Raw genomic sequence first — 25,144 nt, 5'->3', positions numbered from 1 at the left:
GTAATGTTAACTGGAAGAAAAACTAAGTCAATTTTTAAGTAAAACAGTGAAAAAGGAGATTTTTTTTTTTTTACAAAATTTACTTCTGGATACTACCTTATGATCAGAAACAAGCTACTGACCAAGTTTGGTACAAAAACAGGATAGTTTAAGAAAGTTATTAAAATTTTAAAAACTTTAACTGTAGAGTGAATGTATTGTTTCCTGCCTATTTTATAAGTAAAATACGGAAAAAATGGAATTTTATTTTTTCAAAATTTGCTTCTGGATACTATCTTATGAACATAAACAAGCTTCTGTCCAAGTTTTGTAGACATCCAAGCTAATTTAAGAATGTTATTAAAATTTATAAAACTATCCAGAGTGAATATAATGTTTCCAGGCAGAAAAACTAAGTCCATTTATAAATAAGATATGGAAAAATGGAATTTTATTTTTTCAAAATTTACCTCTGGATACTATCTTATGATTATAAACAAGCTTCTGTCCAAGTTTGGTAGAAATCCAGGCTAGTTTCAGAAAGTCATTAAAATTTCAAAAACTTTAACCACAGAGTGAATATTTGTGGACGCAGCTGACGCCGCTGGAATGTATGATCGCTATGTCTTGCTTTTTCGACTTAAGTCGAAGGCTCCACAAAAAATGACTTAAACCAGTTAAAGAATAAATGCATATATTATTTTTCCATAAATTTTTCACTGTCAGAGCATCTTTAATGGATTCACTGCCCTAAATACTTATGTATTTTCCGGTGAAAATAGCTATATCATCTCTTTTACATAGTATTTTTTATACCATGTGTTTGTATAAGTATATACCTGCTGTGCACAAGAAAATGTTGGTACTTTTGTGGGTACAAATGAAGCTCTTCCTCCTTCACATATCTGACCATGTCTACCATTACCCCACAGATAGGCTTCACATTTCCCTCCAAGCTGCCAATCTTCTGGTCTCTGCATAGCCCAAACCATGATCTGGGTATCCATATTTAAATCCCATTTCACATTGTCCTATTCAATACAAATCAATAGTTATTGTAAACTTCATCCCGATCTACACTGTCTTTTAAATCTTAAAACAACACCAATAATGAATGAATTGAAGAAAAATATATAATTTTTAGAATAACTGCTTTTTAATGGAAAACTCTCAACTATAAAATCTTTGTTCTAATGAAGAGGATGATCAAGTAAAAAACCTATCTTCATATTATTCATCACTGTTATTCAAAGTATTGATTTAACAGGGATGTTCAAGATATCTGTCACACTGAGATCTGATGTTACTATTTTTATCAACTTTTTGGTTACCTTTAACAATCAAGTTATCTAAAAAAAAATCTAAATAAAAAAAGACAGTGTTAAAAGTGAAGCAAGTAAAATTTGAATGAGAAAAATATTGTATTACCAGAATTTCAGGTCTTCTTTCTGTCATTTCCCTGTTTAACAATTTAAAGGATTCTGGGAAGTGTGTTCTCTTTGTTAATGCTTCTGTGGATTTCAGAGCAGTTGAAAAAGCCAGCAACCATTGCCACTCTGGGACAAGTCTTTCTATATCTAAAAGTCAAAATTGTTGTTCCATTAACTGCTTCCCTAAATAAATTGTCTAAATAGCATTATGCTAGGGCATTCAAAATAAAATAATTTCCAAAAACAAACAATAGGTACAATATTGTTAGCCAGGTGGACAATTTTATATCTATAACCTTAAGATCTTTTAAAACTATGTGTTTCCATAAAGATTACATATAGACAACAAATCTATAATCTTTATATTGAATCTTCACTCTTTGTTAAGCTTTTCTTTAAAATCACCTTAACTTTGATATGCATAAAAAGTGTTTATGTAATAATAGTGTTGGATAATCGGTTGAAATTACCAACCGATTATCTATTACAATCGGTTGACAGCAACCAACCGACTATCGGTTATAATCGCATCATAACACCTTGCCCTTGTTTTCAAATGAAATCATGCATTTAGTCTCATTGTACATGTCTAATGTGTATATTCCTTATCATTGCAGAGTTTATATATTCATATTTGATCTTTTGTTTCCTTTTCATATTCTGTCGTACTAAATTATAATCCTGGTACCTTTGATAACTATTTATTTAGCAGTTAAAACAATAATTAATAAGAATCAAGATTCATATTGATCTCATAATTACAACATTAATTACCAACAGTGACACTAACATTTCTAAATTTCAATTGTGTAACTCACAATACAATTTCAATAACAAAGCTGTATAAACATTTGAATGCTTCTAATTAAGAAAAGATACATAAAATTTTTAACTCTAAGAAATTTAAGATTAACAGAAAAAAATAAAACAATGCATTTGCATTGAAATATATACAGTAAACAAAGGGGATTAAGCCAATGTCTGTTAATTCGTGTATAATGCTTTTTTCACATTTGTGATCATTATTTTTTCTGTCAATTGTGTCATTCGTGCGTCTGAACTTATAATTACAAGAATGCGGAATTATTACATAGTTGAACCGTATCCGATTCGTGATTCTGATATTTTTCAATATGGCTGACAAATTTCGGAAAATTTACAAAAATAAACAATGTTTGGCAAGCAATTTGGAAAGGAATATAACGTTTTTGATGCTACAAATAAATAAAACATTAATAAAAGGCAATTTGCAACACGTTCTAATGAAGCAAAGAAATTTTTTGTCTAAAATTAGAATGATTTTATGTACGCTCTCAAGTTGCAACTACCGGTATTGAAAGAAAGTATTTCAAAGTTATTAGTTTTAAATAATATTCCATCAATCTGCAAATATTTATAGTCAATGCATTTGTCACGTTTATAAAGAAGGAAATTGGTTATGTCTTTAATTATAGGATGTTTGACATCGTTATTGTCATTGATCCTGGTATTTTTTGTTATTATTTGTTTGCTGCGCATATAAAATGCAAACCAGAAACGGACCGGAAGTTGATAAGCTAAAGTCCGGAAAACTTTAACAACAATCGATCAAACAAAATCTCAATCGATTATCGACATTGCCAGGCCCAACCAACGGAACAACACTTTGTAATAACATTAGATAACAAATCATTGACTTACTATTAACATCCTGACAATGGTGTGGAGGAACAGGACTATAACATAAAGCTTTTTCTAGATTTAGTCCTACTGCTAATACAGCTAAATACTGAAGGAATGGACTATGGACTAACTGTTGTCCTGATACAACAATCGCCTGAAATTATAGCATATTTTATGACCAATGCAACTTTGCAGTGGATAGTGTCATAAAAAGAAATCAATAGACAAATTTAAAATCATTTGACTTGACTGAAGAATACAATTTAAATTCTAACCCAGACATGTTGGAAGCAATATATTTACTGTGGATTCATTTAATTTTGAGGGTATTAATTTTCGTGGATTGCCGAAAACTGGCATTTTTGTGGATATTTGATTTCATGGTTTTGACAATTTCTGTATGCAAAGCCTATTGAAAATATGTTATTCGTTAAACAATTGAATTCATGGTTCACCTGTACCCACGAAACCCACGAAAATTGGTATCCAACGAATAATAATCAATCCACATTTATATATTCTACGTGTCCATAATATAGAAAATTGTTCACCTTTGGTAAATCAGCATAAAATCGAAATTCTAACTTCATCTGAGTTTTTCTAGTAAAAAGAATTGTGAATAATTTTCAAATCATTTGGTCCAGGCAAACTTAAATAAGAAAAGCAAACGAAAAATATAGCAATTTTTCCATTTTGTAAGGAGGCACAACTCTTGAAAGCTAGAAGTGATGCAACCCAAATTCAAACTTGATTGGCATTTTGTAGTAATAAGCATTATGTATCAGTTTAATAATATTTGGTGGAGGCAGACAAATTTAAAACATTTGCCTATTTTCACAATCTACCTTCAAAACACTCTGAGGAATGTTTAGTACTACATTTGCTTTTTCTAACAAAGTTTGGGGTTACATTTGTGTTCGGTTGTTATTAAACTAGTAATTAACAACTTACATTAATTGACAATAATTATTACCTTTTCATGTAAATATTGGTCCTGGAGAATATTAGGAAGACATTGGAGCAGACCTTGAAGACATGGTGCCTGACTCAATCCCACAATGCCTTGCTGTTTGAGTGATTTCCTAGCAATTGCCTGTGCTCTGTATTTCAAGTATGTTTCAGGTAAATAATGTAACAGAACAACATCCTACAAGTAAGCATCAGCACAGACATTATCATTGGTGGATTATCATTGGTAGTAGTCACATTTTTTTTGTATACCTCTAAGAGTATTTTGATAATTCATTAAATTCATTAAATTGTTCCTAAGTTTTATATAAAGTCCTTTTTCATTGATGAGCAGCATGACAACCATGTTGAATACACAATTTCAAGATCCCTTCTCTTTTCAAAGGCAACTTTTGAATGAGTTAAGAGTATCATGGAGAATTTCCAAGTTTCCTAAAAAAACAGTGTGTATGTGTTTAAACATCATATATTACCTTTACTCTATTGAAGCAAGCAGCTAATCCAAAATCGGCATACCAGCTAAGATCATTTACACTGCCATTCTCTATATGGGTTTGTAATAAACAGCCATCCTGTCAAAAAAATAAATGAATTTAATGAAACTACTGTTAGTGTATGAAATTTCTTTTTAAAGTTTTGTTTTTATTCCCATTGTTTTTTGCTTAGATTAAATAACTATCCTAATCAAATTTCAATAATTAACTTTTCTAAAAAGTTTTGCCTCAAATGTGAAATTTATGTTTCACTAGCAAAATATAGCATATTTATTAACTAGAAATCAATTTCTATTAATATACAAAAAACTATTACAACTTACAGGAAGAGACCAAATATTTAACCATCCTCTAGTACATCCTGAAGATAACATCATTCCATTAGGACTGAAAGATAGAGCTGTTATTCCTGTGATGTGTCCATACAGTGATACTACAGGAGACAGAGTTATCTCCTCATGGCCGTCATACTCCCCATTCTCAGTTTGTTCCTGTAATTATAGTTTGTTCAAAACATTAATTATTTATGAAGCAGATCATAAAACCAACTTCCCTAGGGATGGGGGAGGGGGATTTATAGAAGTTATTTAATTAAATTTATTTTTAATATGATTATATTATAATTTATTCCAAAGTATTCTTAAGACTTATCATATACTGAGTATTCACATCACTAACTTGTAAATTTTTATCTCTTATTCGCATGATATCAAAAGAATAACAATACCACACATGTCATGTCATTCACTTACGTCTTGTAAAAATGTATGTATGGACAGTAGTTTGAACACCAAAAAGATCAATAAAATTTAAAAAAAAAAACAGATGCTCCGCAGGGCGTAGCTTTATACGACCGCAGAGGTTGAACCCTGAACGGTTAGGGCAAGTATGGACACAACATTCAAGCTGGATTCAGCTCTAAATTTGGATTGTGATTAAATAGTTGACACAGCATAGGTTTCTGACACAGAATGAATGTGTTCTAATGAACTTAAAATTTTTGTTTCTCTTAGAGCAATTCACTATGCTGTTGAATATTAATCCTTTCAAAAAAATGTTTGAAGAAATTTTCTTTTTTATTTATGAAATTTCAAATGAGAAAAATTGAACCCAATTTTTTTAATCACATCCCCTTTTCCCTTATTCCAAAACTAATCTCAATTAAAATTTCTAATGGAGTTTGCAACAATAACTACTCATTTAAATACATCATAAAATATTAAGATGTAAAAAAACTGCTTGTTATCACTGAATGGTAAAGATTATTTTAATTTATCAGTTGGTAGTAAAAAGTGAATATACATTGTATATTGTATATAACAAAGATTTAAGTTGATTCTGGACAAAGAAAGATAACTCCAATTAAAAAAAAATCTTGCTATTGCACAATATTTTGCAATTAGATATTTCTTGCTTACTATTCTGGACAAAGAAAGATAACTCTAATTAAATTTTTTTTTTATATTTCACAATATTGTGCAATTAGATATTTCTTGCCATTGCGCAATACTGTGCAATTGAAAAGACTTGCTATTGCACAATACTTAATATAATAATTTTAGATCCTGATTTGGACCAACTTGAAAACTGGGCCCATAATAAAAAATCTAAGTACATTTTTGAATTCAGCATATCAAAGAACTTCAAGATTTCAATTTTTGTTAAAATCAGACTAAGTTTAATTTTGGACCCTTTGGACTTTAGTGTAGACCAATTTGAAAACAGGACCAAAAATGAAGAATCTACATACACAGTTAGATTTGGTATATCAAAGAACCCCATTTATTCAATTTTTGATGAAATCAAACAAAGTTTAATTTTGGACCCCGATTTGGACCAACTTGAAAACTGGGCCAATAATCAAGAATCTAAGTACATTTTTAGATTCAGCATATCAAAGAACCTAACTGATTCATTTTTTGTCAAAATCAAACTAAGTTTAATTTTGGACCCTTTGGACCTTAATGTAGACCAATTTGAAAACGGGACCAAAAGTTAAGAATCTACATACACAGTCATGACAGTTAGATTCAGCATATCAAAGAACCCCAATTATTCAATTTTGATGAAATCAAACAAAAGTTTAATTTTGGACCCTTTGGGCCCCTTATTATGTTGGGACCAAAACTCCCAAAATCAAACCCAACCTTTCTTTTATGGTCATAAACCTTGTGTTTAAATTTCATAGATTTCTATTTACTTATACTAACGTTATGGTGCGAAAACCAAGAAAAATGCTTATTTGGGTCCCTTTTTGGCCCCTAATTCCTAAACTGTTGGGACCTAAACTCCCAAAATCAATACCAACCTTCCTTTTGTAGTCATTAACATTGTGTTTAAATTTCATTGATTTCTATTTACTTAAACTAATGTTATTGTGCGAAAACCAAGAATAATGCTTATTTGGGCCCTTTTTTGGCCCCTAATTCCTAAACTGTTGAGACCAAAACTCCCAAAATCAATCCCAACCGTTCTTTTGTGGTCATAAACCTTGTGTCAAAATTTCATAGATTTCTATTAACTTAAACTAAAGTTATAGTGCAAAAACCAAGAAAATGCTTATTTGGGCCCTTTTTGGCCCCTAATTCCTAAAATGTTGGGACCAAAACTCCCAAAATCAATACCAACCTTCCTTTTGTGGTCATAAACCTTGTGTTAAAATTTCATAGATTTCCATTCACTTTTACTAAAGTTAGAGTGCGAAAACTAAAAGTTTGCGGTCGTATAACAAAAACAAAAAAACATTTTGACAACTGGTTTTATTCTAACTAATAACTAGCCATTTTATTGATGATAAAAAAAATTGTCTCTCAAAACTTTGCAACTAAATTGCAGTGTCGATCCATGCCTACCATAATAAAATCTTTTTAAAATCCCTATAATTTTAATATGATACCCAATACTTTTTTCTAAAAAGGGATCTAGTATAAATTAAACCAACATAAAGCATTTACCTGTCTTCTTCCTCTGAATGGGGAAAGGTTGATGTCACTGTTCATTATCTGTTTGACTGCCCAAATATTTACACAACCAATATCACTTCCACTGTAATTAATATTTTTTTTCATCAAACTTGTAAATATTGATATTATAAAAACTAAATCTGTAGCATCTTCACATACCTGATCTAAAGACCTTTAAATGATTTTTCTTTTCTTTCAAAGCAATATGACAGAAAATAAAACTATTTCTTAGAAAACGCTAACCAATATTTGAAAATTTCATTAGTCAATGGTAAAACAAAAGGCTATCACACTTACAATATTTAACAGTCTATAGAATTTGATTCTTGACTGAAAATTGGAAAATTCCTATATTAGTGTTGAATATTATTTCCTTTCAACACATTTCAACTTTAGTTAACATACCTTGCTAACATGAGTTGTTTATTATCTCCCTTGCCAAGCATGTTACACCATTCCAACGTTCCTGCAGGAGTAGTATGGGGAAGTACATACAACAGTATTAACCCCTCCCTTTGAGGGAACCAGAGTTTAACATTCAGGTCACCATCAGCACAGGTTGCCAGGATGTGGCCAGTGGGATCCCACTTGAGACTTGATATAGCACTCTATAATAGCAATATCAGAATGTAACTGTTAAAATACTTTATTTATTTACATGGGTAACATTTATTAAGGATTCTGAAAGAAAAACTTGTACTTTCATTAAACATTTAAGTTTGTGGCCTGTTTATAACCATGAAATCAATGAAAAGAATGTAACTGTTAAAATACTTTATTTATTTACGTGCTTAACATTTATTAAGGATTCTGAAAAAAAAAATTGTACTTTCATTAAACATTTAAGTTTGTGGCCTGTTTATAACCATGAAATCAATGAAAAGAATACCACACACTTAATTATCAATCCACAAGACACACGGTTTAGAAAAACCTTTGGAAGACCTTTAATTATAAAGGGTGTACTTATATATTTTTGAACATTTGTATTCTATCAAATTTAAATATAGAAGATTGAAACAGGAATTGATTTAATTTTGTTTTTCAAAAGTGAAAATTTCTGCAATACTGCTAGAAATATGAATAGATCTAACAAATTATCGTTGAGTTGCTTGTACATGAACATATGACCTATGAACTACTGACCTGATGCGCCTCTGTTGTTACAGGCTGCTCTATATCTAGCTTACTACAAAGGGAGACTACTCCATCACTATAGGCAACAGCAAAGTTTTTATCCTCATCAAACCAGGCAAGTTTTGTGACTGATACTACAATATTTCAAAAAAGTAGAAAATAGTAAAAATAAAACGTATGGCCTTATTGTAGTAATTCTTCAAGTTTCCTCAGTAGTGTATACTTGATTCTTATGAATGATATTTTCTGTTTAACTTTTTTTCAAATCAAAAATACAATTCAATTGTAACTGAAATTGCATTTGTCAATTTCTTCTCAAGATGTTTTGTTTATTCTCTTGAGAATCTTCTTTCAAAAACATCACTTTTTACATTCAGTCTAATGAGAAATTATTTGGATGGAATCCTGTGCATACATCACATTTGTTATAAAAATAATATTGAAAATGTAAGTATCCTACCATTTCTTCTATAGCACTGTTCTAATTCTTGTCTTCTAAAGCTACTGGTATCCAGAATATCTATATAAGCTAATGAGCCATCTAGTCGCCCTATTAATAAACTGTCTGTAGTTAAACCAAGACAGCCCCCAATAACACCTTTATGTTGAGGCCAGGCAAGAGCAGTCACCCAATGTGGTTGTACATCTAGATAGCCTCTTCCACCTTAGAGAGAAACATTAGAGATGAATTACCAAAATTAAAAATTTTCAAAGTAGAATTTTTATTTAATTGTGTTTGAATTAATTTTTTTCTCAAGTTTTAAGGTAAGCTAGTTGCTTGAATAAAATTATTAAAGAACAAAGGAAAAAACAAATTCATGATTCAGTCCAAACTTCAAGCAGGGGAAACAAAATAGTTACCTCCAGTAGTCCAGATATTGACTAGACTGTCCATAGATCCTGCCAGTAACTTTCCAGTACTACTCCAGCCTACATTATCCAGTAAATGACCATCTAAATCCTCCCCAGATATATCCTCTCCTCTGTTGAATATACAGGTGTGTTGTAAAAACTGATGGATTCTGTTTGGTAAGTTCCAAAATCTTACAGTTCCATCATATCCACTGGAAATATAAAATTACATACAATATTCAAAATTAAAATAAAGAAATAAAATACTGTGGATTCATTTATTTCTGTGGGTATCAATTTTTCGTGGATTGAAGATAACTTGCATTTTTGGTGGATATTTGATTTCGTGGTTTAGCCAATCTCTGTATACGAAGCCTACAGAAACTTTTGTAATTTGTTTGACAATTTAATTTGTGTTGCACCTGTACTCACCTGTACTCACCTCACAAAACCTACCAAAAATTGGTATCCAACAAATAATAATGAATTCACAGAATGCTCAAATTTGTATTCTATAAGTTACACTTTAAATCATTTTCAAAGCAACCTCTTGTGTGTTGTATACAAGTCTATAACATGGTCCTCATTCTTTAAACAGATTGCTCAATTTCAATTGGGAAAAATATTTCATAAAACTTTAACAATTTTAGATTTTTATATGAGTGTCCAAATTCAGGAGTCTATAGTAGTTTTTATCTTTTGTTCATGTCTGCCATATTTGTTTTTTGTAAAGTTTTTTGTGATATGCTGTTCGTTTTCTTGGTTGAATTGTTTAACATTTTTCATGTTGGGGCTTTTTATAGTCTACTATATGGTATTGGGTTTCCTCATTGTTAAAAGCCATACAGTGGCATATAATTGGCTACTACCACTTCAAATATCCTGTTATTTCTTGATAACGTAAAGCGTCTGGATACAATCAATTTTATATTAAAGTTCTACCTTGTAGCTAACAGATTCTTTTTGTTACTCCATTTACAACTATCCAATCTGTTTTGGTGAGCTTCTAATTTGGACACTTGACAATGTGGGAGGTCCCCACCTAGATCAGCCTGATTCTCCAGCCCCTGGGGGATGATCACCTGTGTAGATAGGGATTGTAGCAGATGTTTAGCAGCCCATTGTTTATGATGGGCTAATAACTTTGTTGACAGTATACATGCTGACAGAGCATTGATCAGCTGTAAAGGTGATACATCATCTGATGTTGGGAAGTTTGATGTTGGACTAGGTGGTAATGAATCTGTTTCTGGTGAGACTGATCCACCTGTGATAAAAGATAAATTATAATAATTAATTTTGGATGTAATATGTCATATGATTGGCTGAGAGAACTTTGTCTAATTTTGTCATGTGATCATCGTGATGTCAACAAGGTTTTTTCTCTATTTACTCTGCCCACTGCTAAATAACCAGTTAGGCACCACACTTTTAAAAACAATATAACAGTCATTCTTTAAATATTTATAATAGTATACACTACACCTTTACTGAGAGAGAAAACCAATCAGTCTGTGACAAATGTATGATTAATATCTGTTAAAGTATATATAATGAAATGTTTTGCTAATTGGAATTCTGAAGAAAAAGATGAACACTTCATACTATGAAAAAGACTAAGAAATAAAGGAAAGCCTAAAAGAAAATAATCAAATAAGCTTTACTGTTTTCATTTATTGGTTCATTTTCTTATTTCTCATTGACAAAGATATGAATTTATTTCTACATTTACACTTCATCCTATTCTCTTTTATATGCAAAACACTACAACTTTAAATGTCTGCATGAGCATACCTCTTAAAAGTCTTGCTCCAGAAAGAGACCTGACCATTTTTGACGTCCATCCTTTCTGTGTAAGAAGTGAAACCAATGCCTGAGTTACAGCAAATGTTGAAGACTCTGTGACTTTTGTCAACACTTTAGACTTCTTTCTCACAATCATATCACTCTTAGAAGAGACACCCATGGCTGCACCAAGTAATTCCTGTAAACATGCATGTACAATAAAGCTAGCAATATTTAAAGATGTTAACAAAATATTCTGATAATACAAACATTTTCAATTTGTACAACAAAACCTTATACTTTCACGCATAAAATACAAACCTAAAACATGCTGTTTATCTACTTTATTCATGGTACATTTAATTTTTATTTTCCCAACACAGTTTTTTTTAATATTAACAACACTTAATTTGTTCTAAGCTTATCATTAATCAAATTTCAAATATGCTGTCCATTTTACTTGCTGTTTACTTTGATGAAATAAGAAAAGAGACAATGCTAAAATGACGTTAAAAAGAAAGAAAATATTTTGGCAAATGAAGTGCCAAGAATATCAAAATCTGCCTATATATCATCAGAAAAATCAGTATGATCATTGACTTGTGAGCAACTGCCTGTTGTGTCTTACTGTTTGTCTCCAATAAAGTACAACCGAATGTCATACCTGTGTGCAAAGCTGAATCAACTGTTTCAATGCTGAAGTATTTTCCTGTACCAATGCTCCAATACTAGTAGTCAAGTGAGACAAACTTTCATTAGCATCTCTTGGGGAGGACAGGGTTGTTGTGTACATTATCTTTCCTGTGGCACACAAACACATCATTTGTACAATCAACATAACATCCGACAGACCAATATTCTCAAGAGCAGCTGGTAAACTACAAGATGGACCGCTGGAATGTAAAAAATAACATTTGTACAATAAACATAACATCAGACAGACCAATGTTCTCTAGGGCAGCTGGTAAACTACAAGATGGACCGCTGGAATGTAAAAAATAACATTTGTACAATAAACATAACATCAGACAGACCAATGTTCTCTAAGGCAGCTGATTAACTACAGAATGGACCCCTCGAATGTAAAAATCAACATTTGTACTATCAACATGATCAATATAACATTAGACAGCCCTATATTCTATTGAACAGACCACTGAAATGTCAATAACATCCTAAAGCCCAATGCTGTTGTTGTTTTGACATCAAGCAACCAGAATAATATTTATGGAAAATGGTTTATTCTCTATTCATTTTTACTTTTGACAGTTTCCTTTTTCACTTTTTTTCCCTTTTTTTTTTATTGTCCTCCAAGAATAAAGAAAACCAAGTACTCAAGATTTTCAATATTGGTATATAAAAAAAAAAAATTAAAATTAAAAAACATGAATTAAAACCTAACAAAGCTTCTTTAAATTGAATTTTGCATTACATCTAATACTATGGCCTCATAAAAACCTTCCTCTGGAATTTTGCTATATCTAAATTCTTTTGAGAAGCAACTTCCTTTTGCCCTTAACATATATTCTTACCTGCCTGCCAATACTGAGAGGACTTTGACAACCATACTCCTTGCTAGCATTACCATCATAGATGATGTGACCCTTTTAAGAGCTATCTGTCTGTCTACAGAGTTCTTTATATTGGCTGCCTGCTCCCCTAACTGTTTCGGTCTTATGTCAAGTCTATTGGGTTTCTTGGGTGTAGCTTATTAATACAATAAAGATGAAATTATACTCTTATAATTATATATGTTAAATGATGCACATAAGATTTAAAACAATATTTCCAAAAACAATAATGTTTCACTTGGTCAGTAAATTCATTACAGTATCTATTTTAAGAATAATTTGTGGTTAAATTTTAAGAATAATTTGTGGTTAAATTTTAAGAATAATTTGTGGTTAAATTCAATTTTAAAGTGGAACCTAAATTACTTGTTGAAAATATCAATTCTCTTTGGTTTTTATTGGCTTAGATCAATCAGTTGATAAATAACTTAACCATCCATTCATCTACAAAATTTTGGTCAAATTGACTCAATTTGTAGTGACAAAATATCCTTTCCTTAGACAAAACTTTTTCAAAATCATGACCTTAATTCAAATGACACAAAAAAAATCAACAAAAAGAAGAGATGCAGTATTTACCCTAAATTCCTTAGGTAAAAGGACAGTATATTTTATCTTTGCTGAAGTAAGCCAGTTATATCTTAATTTTCCTAATAACATTTAAAAACAGAAACAATTAATTTAATACTCTATGTGATATGACACATTATTGTGTAAACCTTACTTAATGATTCAATAGCGGTAGTGGCATTATTTTTAGAATTGAGCATCAGTTTGGAGCCCAGTGGATCATTCTCCGTAAATCTGATAGGATCTGGTGCTGGTTTCCTGTCTGTCAGTCCTAGTCTGCTCATCACATTGTCATATCCACTCATTGATGCATTGTGATGTTCATTGAATGGAAAAGGTGTTTCTAAAATATAGATGTTAAAATTTAATAGACTTACACATATGTTAGTAAATAAAAACTTAAAATGCAGTATTAGTCATTTTAATAAAACCATTTGAGTGGGGAAATCATTTAAAGATATGCAGAGTTTCTAAAAGGTAAAAAAGAAAGAGAATATTTTTGACATAACATCAAGTGTAAATGATTGTAACATGAACCATAGATTATTTTTGTAGGTAATGTTATTCTGACATATTTTTGGACGTCATGTTTGCCAACTATTGTTTATCTTTAAATCTGTGTTAATGTTTTCACATGTCCAGAAAGAAATTACCAATAACATTGAATGATGAGCTTACCATAACCCTGATCTATGATATCCAGAAGATCTGGTGCCCTGTTATAAGCTTGGACATTAGAATACGCATGTTTATCAGTGGGTGGTTTGGTTTGTGATCGTGACGGCTGATCATTATGTCCACTAGCTAGCATATATCTATCACGACAGTTCTGACACATCAGGAAAAATGGATTTCCAAATCCACACACTCCACCAAACCATCCATCCACGTAAACACCATTGCTTCTGTATCCATGGTTACCACAGCTTCCTGTTAAAAAATTAAAAGCGTTCATTCATATTAAATGTTGATAAATTTATTGCAAGTCTATCATGCATGATTATATCATTATGATTAACCATTAAATAGTTTTTGAAATAAACAAGAATGTGTCCCCAGTACACGGATGCCCCATCTACACTATCATTTTATATCTTCAGTGGACCGTGAAAATTAGAGGTAATCACTTATCTGGCATTAAAATTAGAAAAATCATATCATAGGGAATATGTGTACTAAGTTTCAAGTTGATTGGACTTCAACTTCATCAAAAACTACCGCGACCAAAAACTTTAACCTGCAGCTGGACAGATGGAAGGACAGACGGACGAACAAACGGACGAATTAAGGGATGGAAGCACAGACCAGAAAACATAATGCCCATTAATGGGGCATATATATACAGTTTTTTAAATATGTATACAAAATCAGTAAAGAGAAATAATAGGCATTTACCTCCACAACCAGGATGTTCTAATCTCATGTGTCTATTGAAGTTCACTGTCTCTTGTCCACATAGTTCACATGTTATTGTACTCTGTTCCTCTATCTCTCTTCTCTGTAAAACACAAAATCAGGTTTCAGATATTAAGAAAACTTATATAAATTTTTCTCATAAGATGACAGTAAATATATATTCTTCATATAAATAAGCTACAACACAATCTAGTGATTTCATACTTGGAATTTGCGGAAAAAAATAATTTAAAAAGGGTATTTTTTTAATATAATTTGCCCCATTCCTCTCTGCAAATGAATGCTGCTGCAATAGGATACAGGATTCATATCTGTCAAAAATATATAATACCTCGTCGCTGGAAAAGCTAATTCATTTTTAAAACAATAGGACTTTAATAATGGCCAGAACACTAAAGAGTTCCAAGTATCAGTTCTTTTTAGCTTGATTCAGTTAATTAAGTGCAATAGTTCTAGAAGATTTAAAATTCCTTTGCATTATAATCTTTTGTTTTGGTTGTTTCATATGTCTAATAAATAATCACCAGAACATTGAAGAGGTCCCATGTATCGAGAGCCTCTGGTTCCATATCAAACAAATCACTGGTATCATGATCTCTATATAGCTCTTCCTGTAGATCTAGAATGTCATCATACAGCCCTACCAGTGACATGGCTTCATTAGAGGTGTCTAGACTATCTGGTCTCTCCAGGAAGTCAGAGAAAGATACAGCATCATTGGAAGGAAATGGTGGTTCAGATCTTTGTGCCTCTCTTTCATTATCTGGAAAGAAATACAAAATAGTAGCAAGCTTTTATTTGTTTTTCATGGTTTTGTCTAAATTATAAACATGATAAACAAAACAGGTGGCAAATACAAGAAACTATTGATCTATAAGCTAATTTTCTTGCAGACTCCATTTCATTTTGGTTGCCAAAGTCTTTTATTCATTTTATGATGATGGGGGCTGTTTAAAAGTCAGTATAAACTTATCAAACTTACGAATATTTGACAGGAAACTCCTGATATCTACATGTCTGGTTCTTGTCAGAGGTCTCGGACGTCTTGTAAATAGAGAATTTCTAGATTCTTCTTCCTGGTTTGTTTCATCTGAAGCACTCATCAAACCATCAATTGACATGGACCTTCTGTTACCAATCTGTCTGCTAAAAATAACATATAACAATACCTAATTATAACTGTCTAAGACATGAACCAGTCCTCTGACACATTAAAATATCAAAACAGAATTTTTCTTGTACAGACTAAATGTATTGATTAATCATTTAAGTTATCATAAACATGTTTATTTTTTGCAGAGTTTAAATTTTGACAATATCAGAGGCAAATGTGTTCTCAAAGATTTATCTTTGCATTTTCTTGTCTTTGATTTTGATCTACTGGTGCCTTAAAGATCAAATTTATGCAATGGGATATTTTCTTGATTTTATTTTAATCTTGAAATTTATTCTTATTAAAATATATCCAGCATATACAAATTTTGATGTTACATGTATTAACTTTTACACTGTTCAGTTACCATTGAAACCAAACACATTGGGTTTTCAGGGAAATTTTATCATGCAAGTAATAAATTAGTCACGAAGGTAGCTGCTTAATAGAAAAAGGCAAAATTGAAAGAAATGCAATTTCCATGACCAACATAAATGCATACCTCTGCCTAGTTGACTCTGTAGCTGATTCCTGTACTGGACTGTCCATCCTTATTCTGATTTCAGATCTGTAATTAGGTTTACTCAGATCTTCACTACTATCCTCCTGGTTAGGATGTTCTAGTATCCACATGGCAACAGTATTAATACCTGAGAGGGACACTTCAGAAGGATTTACACCTAAAAGTTAGAAAGAATGATTATCATGATAAGGGTGTTCTAGTATCCACATGGCTACAGTATTAATACCTGACAGTGACAATGGCTACAGTATTAATACCTGAGAGGGACACTTCAGAAGGATTTACACCTAAAAGTTAGAAAGAATGATTATCATGATTAGGGTGTTCTAGTATCCACATGGCTACAGTATTAATACCTGACAGTGATACTTCTGATGGATTCACACCTGTAAGTTAGAAAAGAATAATTATCATGATAAAGGTGTTCTAGTATCCACATGGCTACAGTATTAATAACTGACAATGACACTTCTGATGGATTTACACCTAAAAGTTAGAAAGAATGATTATCATGATTAGGGTGTTCTAGTATCCACATGGCTACAGTATTAATACCCGAGAGGGACACTTCAGAAGGATTCACACCTAAAAGTTAGAAAAGAATGATTATCATGATTAGGGTGTTCTAGTATCCACATGGCTACAGTATTAATACCTGACAGTGACACTTCAGAAGGATTCACACCTAAAAGTTAGAAAGAATGATTATCATGATTAGGGTGTTCTAGTATCCACATGGCTACAGTATTAATACCAGACAGTGATACTTCTGAAGGATTCACACCTATAAGTTAGAAAAGAATGATTATCATGATAAGGGTGTTCTAGTATCCACATGGCTACAGTATTAATACCTGACAGTGACAATTCAGAAGGATTTACACCTAAAAGTTAGAAAGAATGATTATCATGATAAGGGTGTTCTAGTATCCACATGGCTACAGTATTAATACCTGACAGTGACAATTCAGAAGGATTTACACCTCAAAGTTAGAAAGAATGATTATCATGATTAGGGTGTTCTAGTATCCACATGGCTACAGTATTAATACCAGACAGTGATACTTCTGATGGATTCACACCTATAAGTTAGAAAAGAATGATTATCATGATAAGGGTGTTCTAGTATCCACATGGCTACAGTATTAAAATACCTGACAGTAACACTTCAGAAGGATTTACACCTAAAAGTTAGAAAGAATGATTATCATGATTAGGGTGTTCTAGTATCCACATGGCTACAGTATTAATACCTGACAGTGACACATCTGATGGATTTACACCTATAAGTTAGAAAGAATGATTATCATGATTAGGGTGTTCTAGTATCCACATGGCTACAGTATTAATACCTGAGAGGGACACTTCAGAAGGATTTACTCCTTAAAGAATTAAACATTTTCATTCAATGGAAACTTATATATTTTTTCATTGGAATATATTTTCTTAGTTTGAGCAAAAATTCCCTTTTCCCCAGAAATTTGATTTTTGGTTTGAACAAATTCTGCATAAAAGTATAATTTATACCAAAATTTCATCTTGTCGAACACTAAATTGATTGTTCACCTTTTCCCAAGAAAATCCATGAAATTAGAACCTAATAAACCCTAATGATTTTAAATTTCTTACAACTTCAATCAGTTTCATATAGTCTTTTGTATAACCAATAAATATGCTTTTAAACTGCTGCTAAAGGATTTGGTAATTATCACAACCAGTTAGGAATCTATAATACTAAAATTACGAGGTCCAATTTGTCAGCCGTCATCGGGTAAAAACGTCAAATCAAAGAATTCAACTCTATATATAGCTAATATAGGACAATGGTGTAGATTAAAAATTACACCACTCCAGACCCTTTTGTTTTCTACATAATTAAAATTGCCAATAATTAACAAGTTCCGGGTCGAATCCGATACCGATACCAATAATATATTCACCTGTTACCTATTACCTTATCTGTACGTTCCGCATTTGACAGGCGCACCACCAAACGGTGTATTTAGGATTTTGCTATATACACGGGTCATAATAAAAGGGAACGTTCCGCATTTGACAGGCGCACCACCAAACGGTGTATTTAGGATTTTGCTATATACAAGGGTCATAATCAAAGGGTACGTTCCGCATTTGACAGGCGCACCACCAAACGGTGTATTTAGGATTTTGCTATATACACGGGTCATAATCAAAGGGCCGACACTACTAAATTCAATCTTTATCAAATTTTTCCCTATTGTAGTTTTTATTCAGCAATCAGCAAGACTTTCTAAGATAACTAATATGGGATAATGATGTTGATTAAAAAATACTCCATTCCTGGATAGCCAGGACCTTTTGTTTTCCAAATAATTAATATTACCAATAATTAACAAGTTCCAAGTCGACGGGTTCAAACAGAAAGATTTGAAAGCAGAGAAAACTGTGTATCTCAGTATAATCGACATGACTTTATCAGATGACAATACCAATTACTAAAATAAGGCTTAGGCATAGTTGTATACTTTAATTCAGTTACGGACCAGCGATATCACGGGTGTATACTTGTGATATTTAAAGGTATTTCATTGTTTATTCTTTTCTTTATTCTAGTTTAAATTTTATGAAGTGTTGATTCCTTATAGTTTTCATAGATTAATGAAAACTTACATGTTTGTGAATGTCTAATTTTGTGGTTTTATTGAAGTCTGTAACAAATAATAATGAATCCACAGTAGTTTTTATTGCGAACCCAATTATATTTTTATGTACAAGTTTTTAAATGTTAAACATGTTATTTCTATCAATTTAGCAGATACATTTTTTACTCGGGTAAATTAATCAATGAGTGATAGATTTCTCTAAGAAGAAATTTAAAGGTCCCAGTGAATAAATTATACAGAGAACAATATCTGTTGTATTTGTTCAAATGGACAAATGAACAGCCAGAAGTTTAAATAGACAAGTAACTATCATGTGAATCTGTGGTAAGGTATAATTGGGTTCACAATAATACTGTAGATTTATTTATTTTTGTTTTTTGTTATTTATAGTGGATGGACAAATTATGTTTCATACTAAAGTAACCTGTTCATTCTGTCAAAAGTGTTAATAGTACAAACCTGTTTTAGTTATAGCCTTTTTAATAGATGGCATAGTGAATCCCATTTCTAGGAGAGGAGTGGCTATGGGAGGCGGTGGGGGTGATGGAGATCTGGTTCTGATTGGTGGGTGTGGTGGCCTCCTCTGAGGAGGTGGAGCTGTCCTCAAGGGAGGGGCTTGTGGTGGTACTTGTATGTTATTTGATGCTCTTGTTGATATGATGCCTGCTGGGTGTCGTTCCCGCCTTGTTCTTCTGCTGAACAGGTTTCTTGATAGTGTTCCAGCACTTTCTTGTCTGTAAATAAAGCATTAAAGTTTAAAATACTATGTCACAATCACATACCTTCACCAGTTATGCTCCATGTTGCCTGAAACTCATGGTCATGGAAAATCTTTTTCAACTAGAGGCTCTCAAGAGCCTGTGTCGCTCACCTGTTAATGTGTTTACAGATGTTGGCCATCTTCGTTGGTAGGCGGGGTCATTAGACACTTTTTTTTAAAAAAGATACCCTAGTATTATGATTGTGGCCAAGTTTGGTTAAATTTGGCCAAGTAGTTTTAGAAATGATTTTTATACAAGTTACAAAAATGACGAAAAGTTGTTCAATATTGACTATAAAGGGCAATAACTCCTTAAGGGGTCCTCTAACAATTTTGATCAAGCTGACTTATTTGTAGATCTTACTTTGTTGAACATTATTGCTGTTTACAGTTTATCTCTATCTATAATAGTATTCAAGATAATAACCAAAAACTGCAAAATTTCCTTAAAATCACCAATTTTAGGGCAGCAACCCGACAACAGGTTGTCCGATTCAATTGAAAATTTGTGAGGGGATATATCTTATTCTGATGGACATTAAAATCTTGAAAGATTTGCCCTAAATGTCTTAGTTTCAAAGATATAAAGCAAAAACTGCATTTTACCACTATGTTCTAATTTTAGCCATGTCGGCCATTTTGTTTGGTAGGCTGGGTCATCGGACACATTTTAAAAACTGTAAACCACAATGATAATTGTGGCCAAGTTTGGTTAAATTTGGCAAAGTAGTTTCAGAGAAGAAGATTTTTAGAAAAGTAACAAAAAATGACGAAAAGTTGTTAAAAATTTACTATAAAGGGCAATAACTCCTTAAGGGGTCGACTGACCATTTTGGTCATGTTGACTTATTTGTAGGTCTTACTTTGCTGAACATTATTGCTGTTTACAGTTTATCTTTATCTATAATAGTATTCAAGATAATAACCAAAAACTGCAAAATTTCCTTAAAATAACCATTTCACAGGCAGCAACCCAACAACAGGTTGTCCGATTTGTCTGAAAATTTCAGGGTAGATAGATCTTGACCTGATCAACAATTTTACCCGTCAGATTTGCTCTAAATGCTTTGGTTTTTGAGTTATAAGCCAAAAACTGCATTTTACCCCTATGTTCTATTTTTAGCCATGGCGGCCATCTTGGTAGGTTTGACGGGTCACACCACACATTTTTTAAACTAGATACCCCAAGGATGATTGTGGCCAAGTTTGGTAGAATTTGGCCAAGTAGTTTCAGAGGAGAAGATTTTTGTAAAAGTTTACGGACGACGGACGACGGACGCCAAGTGATGAGAAAAGCTCACTTGACCTTTCAGGTCAGGTGAGCTAAAAATGAAAACTTGAACACAACAGTATAGGATTTCTTTTTTAGATATGACATTGCTGTCACCTTAATATAAGTGAGAAACGTTTAATAAATTTGACTATTTGGAACACTGCCTTAACTCAAGGTTTTGTAAGTAACCATACCCTCGTCTCAAATATTTGAGTATAGATGTTTGTGAATTGCCATTATTTCTGGCATCTTCATTCTCTCCTGAAATCATCTCCTCTGTTCTGTTAGCTAAGTCTGTTGTAGAAGTTTTAGTTGAAGGAGGGATGTCATTTATTATCTGTTCTGGTTTTATTTCTAATTCCTCTATTGATTTTGATAATAATGTCACTTTCGCTGAAAAAGAATAAGATTAAGTTTTACCATGCAATCTTTAAACCCTCCTTAATACTTGAAAATCCATACAGAAATCAACACAGTTTTAAATATCTTGCTATTTTACTAAGAATATATTGTCATACAGGCACCCATTGTTTGTACAAGAGCTTTGATGGGCCTTCAATAAAATTGAGAATGGAAATGGGGAATGTGTCAAAGAGACAACAACCCGACTTCAATGTCCATTTTACTATTGTATCTGTAGAATTTACCCTATAGGACCATATAGGACAAACATAAAGTGATTGTTTTTGGAAATATCAGTTGTTTATTTGTCTTAGCGTTTCATCTATAGAGACTGGATCCAGAGGAATATATTCACTTTTCATTTTTTGAAGGAAAGATTGTTTTTGCTAATCTGTGCATCTTGAAATTACTATATCTTGTGCATTTTTACTTTCCAGGTAAACTCTTACTGTGACTTTCAAGATAATGAGTTCAAGAAGATCCTCTGCCAATCTGATACTGTTAAAAATATCAGAAAAAAATATATTTTCAGAATATCATCGCATTTATTCATGTGTCGAGAAAATGAAAGGACTGCTTTCATTTTGCAATATCAAAGTTCTTAAAAAATTATCATTGTTTATTAAGAAATTTGTTAAAATATAATTAATATGATTATATGTTAACATTGTTTTGTAGTAACCATAATTATGACTAAGTATTTTGACTTTTGTTGCACATGTAAATATGTGTCTGAGTGTTTCCAAATAAAGTATTATAGTTAACGTTATAGTAACACCAGGAGAAACATTTCTAAATGTCCTGCTTCTTGCACTTATATTGTATTGTTTTCTATGTGCCATACTTACCATGTAGATCACCAATACAAGACTCCTCCTCTGCTGTACATGTTATCAACGATCTGTACAGTACAGTTTGTGCTCTCTCTAACTCAGCCAAAGAAAACACTTTGTTTAGTAAGGAGGTACACAAGGCAACTTTGACCATCTTCTTCATTAACAACCTCAGCACGGTCTTCATATCTTCATTCCTTCTAACTACAGTGCCATCAATTAACGCCTTGTTACTATCAGCAGCCAGATCAGACTTTGGTACCAATAACATTTCTGAGAACTTGTTTGTCCAGATTATGTTATTTAATGCTTTCAGGGCACTGACTTGTACAAAAGATGCTTGAAACTCTTTCTTTTCTGATATTTCAGGTTCTAATGAGTCACAGCTCTCTGATAAATCCTCTGGCTCCAGTACTGGCTGTATTTCTGGTTCCTCTTCAGGGTGTGTTTGTTCAGCTGGTTCTCTCACTTCTGGTGGAGACACTGCGGGTAATTTATTTGAGTAAGAGGCAGATTCCTGCTCCCTCTCCTCGTCCACTGAACTTTCCTCTCTGGGAGAAGACACAGTAGAAGCAATACTACAATCCTCTAGTTCTAACGTCTCCAGTGAAACCAAAGGTGCTTTCCTTTTATCAGCATTATGATCCTCTTTACCTTCTTCTAACTCCTGCTCAATTACCCTAGCTATGTCTTCGTCAAGTTTCTTCATCAATGCATCTGTTGCAGCTTTTTCTTCTTCTTTATTCTTAGAATCTTTTTCTGTTGTTGTCTGAGTATTAACATCCTTTGTTGGCTTTCCTACTTGGTTACTAGGAAGGGATAACAGTTTAACTATTGCACCCAAGTGAGCAGCTGTGAAACCATCTAAATGATTGGCATCAAACAGGACTGGTTCAACTGCTTTCAGCTTGCTTATTAGGACATCACTGAAAATAAAGCAAAAGATGGTCTTTACTTTTATGACAAAAATGTTTAGACATTAGATTTTGAAAATTAAACATCATGATTGAATCATCAGTATTCTATAGTTAGTAGTTCAATCATTGTTCGTATTTGAATTCTTGGATGAACAATTCTTTTTGGTATTAAAGGTAGACATACAGGGACAATATCCTTTTCTACAGGTCTCTTATCATTGTGATGCAGTTCCAGTGACAACATCTTTTCACATATAAGAGTTGATCAGGCTCAGCATAAGCACCTTTTCACATATAAGAGTTGATCAGGCTCAGCATAAGCACAAGTTAAAGCTGTTCAAAAAGAATAATCCTATCCATTAATAAGCATGATATGGAAAAAGTTATTTTTTTCTTCTCTATCATCTCAATTTAGTTTGAAATGTGTGAACTATTTATATCTACTGCCATACTTTTGTAACTTCTGTAACTCTTTACATCATGTTAAAAAGTGGCTATAACACTTTTGGTCTTATATGCTTCATACCTGTAAAATTTATCGAATTATTAGAAATATAAAGGCAGGAACATTACAAATGTCAGCATTGTCATAATCAACAACATAATGGAAGACAAACCTGCTTGTAGAATCTCCATCATCCCACTGGACTTTGACTGTTGTGGCTCCTTCTATAGACATACCCATTATATAGCCTCTCTTTGATGTAGAGGTGTGGATACATCTTCCTCCAACATGTAGGCCTGGATCTAAACCACCTATCACAGCAAGACTGGGCCATACCTAAAATGATACATAAGTTTTATTTTGAAAAAAATCACATGTCACAGCATACAACATCTATGAGTAAATATAATAAAGAAGATGTGGTATAATTGCCAATGAGCCAACTCTCCACAAGAGATCAAATGACACAGAAATTAACAACTATAGGCCTTCAACAATGAGCAAAGCCCATATCGCATAGTCAGCTATAAAAGGCCTCGAAATGACAAAAGTCAAACAATTCAAACAATTCAAGACAATCATACTACTATATATACTGGATTTGCACTTTATGCAACATCTCCAAAAATTCATACTGTTTGACATGTTTCAAGAATGTTTTTAACACTTGTAAGGTTTACTGGTTATGAGTCAAGGTTTTATACTATTGCAAAAAACTTGAAAATGATGATGATTGCATTTTGTTATTTCAAGTCTTTCAACAGTTATATGCAAAGCTGACCAAAGAGTATTTTCATACAAATATGAACCAAAAATTGCATTATATATTTTCTTAAGACCTAAACATGATATTTTACAATACCTCATTACATAAAACTTTAATTGTTTCATCATCATTATAATCGACTGTTTCCTCCTCTGTGGTAAGTTCAACATTGTCTTCAGATTCCACCTGTTCTCCAGTCTCTTTGTTATCAAGGTCAGATTTAGAATTATCCTGATCTAAAGTAAGGAAAATAAATTTACATTCACCATTATTGTTTCAACATTTTAGAACAAAATTGAAGTTGAGGGTTGAGAATGTTGTTACTGCCATGTTAATTTAACACTACGGTAATCAATTAGAAAGATGATAATGAAAATGCACCGAGTTTTATTGAAATTCTGTCCCAATTATTTTTGGAATAGGAGCAAAATAAAGATGCTTACAAGCCATCTTGAATTTGCATTTACAGTAGCAACTAGAGAGAGATCTTCTTATTCTTCTGGTGCACCTGAAATCACTCCTACTATTGAATGGAGTTCATGTTGTTGTCCTATTGTTTTTATATAGTGTTTAGAAGACTTGTTTTTTCGTTGCTCTTCATT

The 25,144-nt window shown here is 32.2% G+C and overlaps 1 protein-coding gene across 1 annotated transcript in view; it reads right to left on the bottom strand.

Moving 5' to 3' along the window:
* LOC139518947 (probable E3 ubiquitin-protein ligase HERC1) overlaps nt 1-25,144 on the bottom strand; it is a 91,508-nt gene that overhangs the window by 24,346 nt on the left and 42,018 nt on the right. The window contains exons 38-63 of the mRNA XM_071310642.1: nt 24,639-24,778; nt 23,949-24,112; nt 22,430-23,340; nt 21,374-21,572; nt 19,606-19,880; nt 16,484-16,661; nt 15,811-15,974; nt 15,353-15,591; nt 14,808-14,910; nt 14,091-14,342; nt 13,567-13,755; nt 12,804-12,978; nt 11,936-12,164; nt 11,281-11,470; nt 10,429-10,753; nt 9,496-9,698; nt 9,095-9,298; nt 8,644-8,768; nt 7,903-8,105; nt 7,489-7,579; nt 4,858-5,025; nt 4,514-4,612; nt 4,045-4,218; nt 3,090-3,225; nt 1,408-1,556; nt 819-1,010 (exon numbers count right to left, since the gene is read on the bottom strand). Of these exons, the coding sequence (XP_071166743.1) occupies nt 819-1,010; nt 1,408-1,556; nt 3,090-3,225; nt 4,045-4,218; nt 4,514-4,612; nt 4,858-5,025; nt 7,489-7,579; nt 7,903-8,105; nt 8,644-8,768; nt 9,095-9,298; nt 9,496-9,698; nt 10,429-10,753; nt 11,281-11,470; nt 11,936-12,164; nt 12,804-12,978; nt 13,567-13,755; nt 14,091-14,342; nt 14,808-14,910; nt 15,353-15,591; nt 15,811-15,974; nt 16,484-16,661; nt 19,606-19,880; nt 21,374-21,572; nt 22,430-23,340; nt 23,949-24,112; nt 24,639-24,778 (5,477 nt within the window). The remainder of the gene's footprint in view (nt 1-818; nt 1,011-1,407; nt 1,557-3,089; nt 3,226-4,044; nt 4,219-4,513; nt 4,613-4,857; nt 5,026-7,488; nt 7,580-7,902; nt 8,106-8,643; nt 8,769-9,094; nt 9,299-9,495; nt 9,699-10,428; nt 10,754-11,280; nt 11,471-11,935; nt 12,165-12,803; nt 12,979-13,566; nt 13,756-14,090; nt 14,343-14,807; nt 14,911-15,352; nt 15,592-15,810; nt 15,975-16,483; nt 16,662-19,605; nt 19,881-21,373; nt 21,573-22,429; nt 23,341-23,948; nt 24,113-24,638; nt 24,779-25,144) is intronic.

This window comes from Mytilus edulis, chromosome 4, assembly GCF_963676685.1.
Source record: "Mytilus edulis chromosome 4, xbMytEdul2.2, whole genome shotgun sequence".
In the NCBI taxonomy this organism is placed as follows: Eukaryota; Metazoa; Mollusca; class Bivalvia; order Mytilida; family Mytilidae; genus Mytilus; species Mytilus edulis.
The sequence above is the reverse complement of the archived record's forward strand: the minus strand, read 5'-3'. Positions and strand labels throughout refer to the sequence as shown.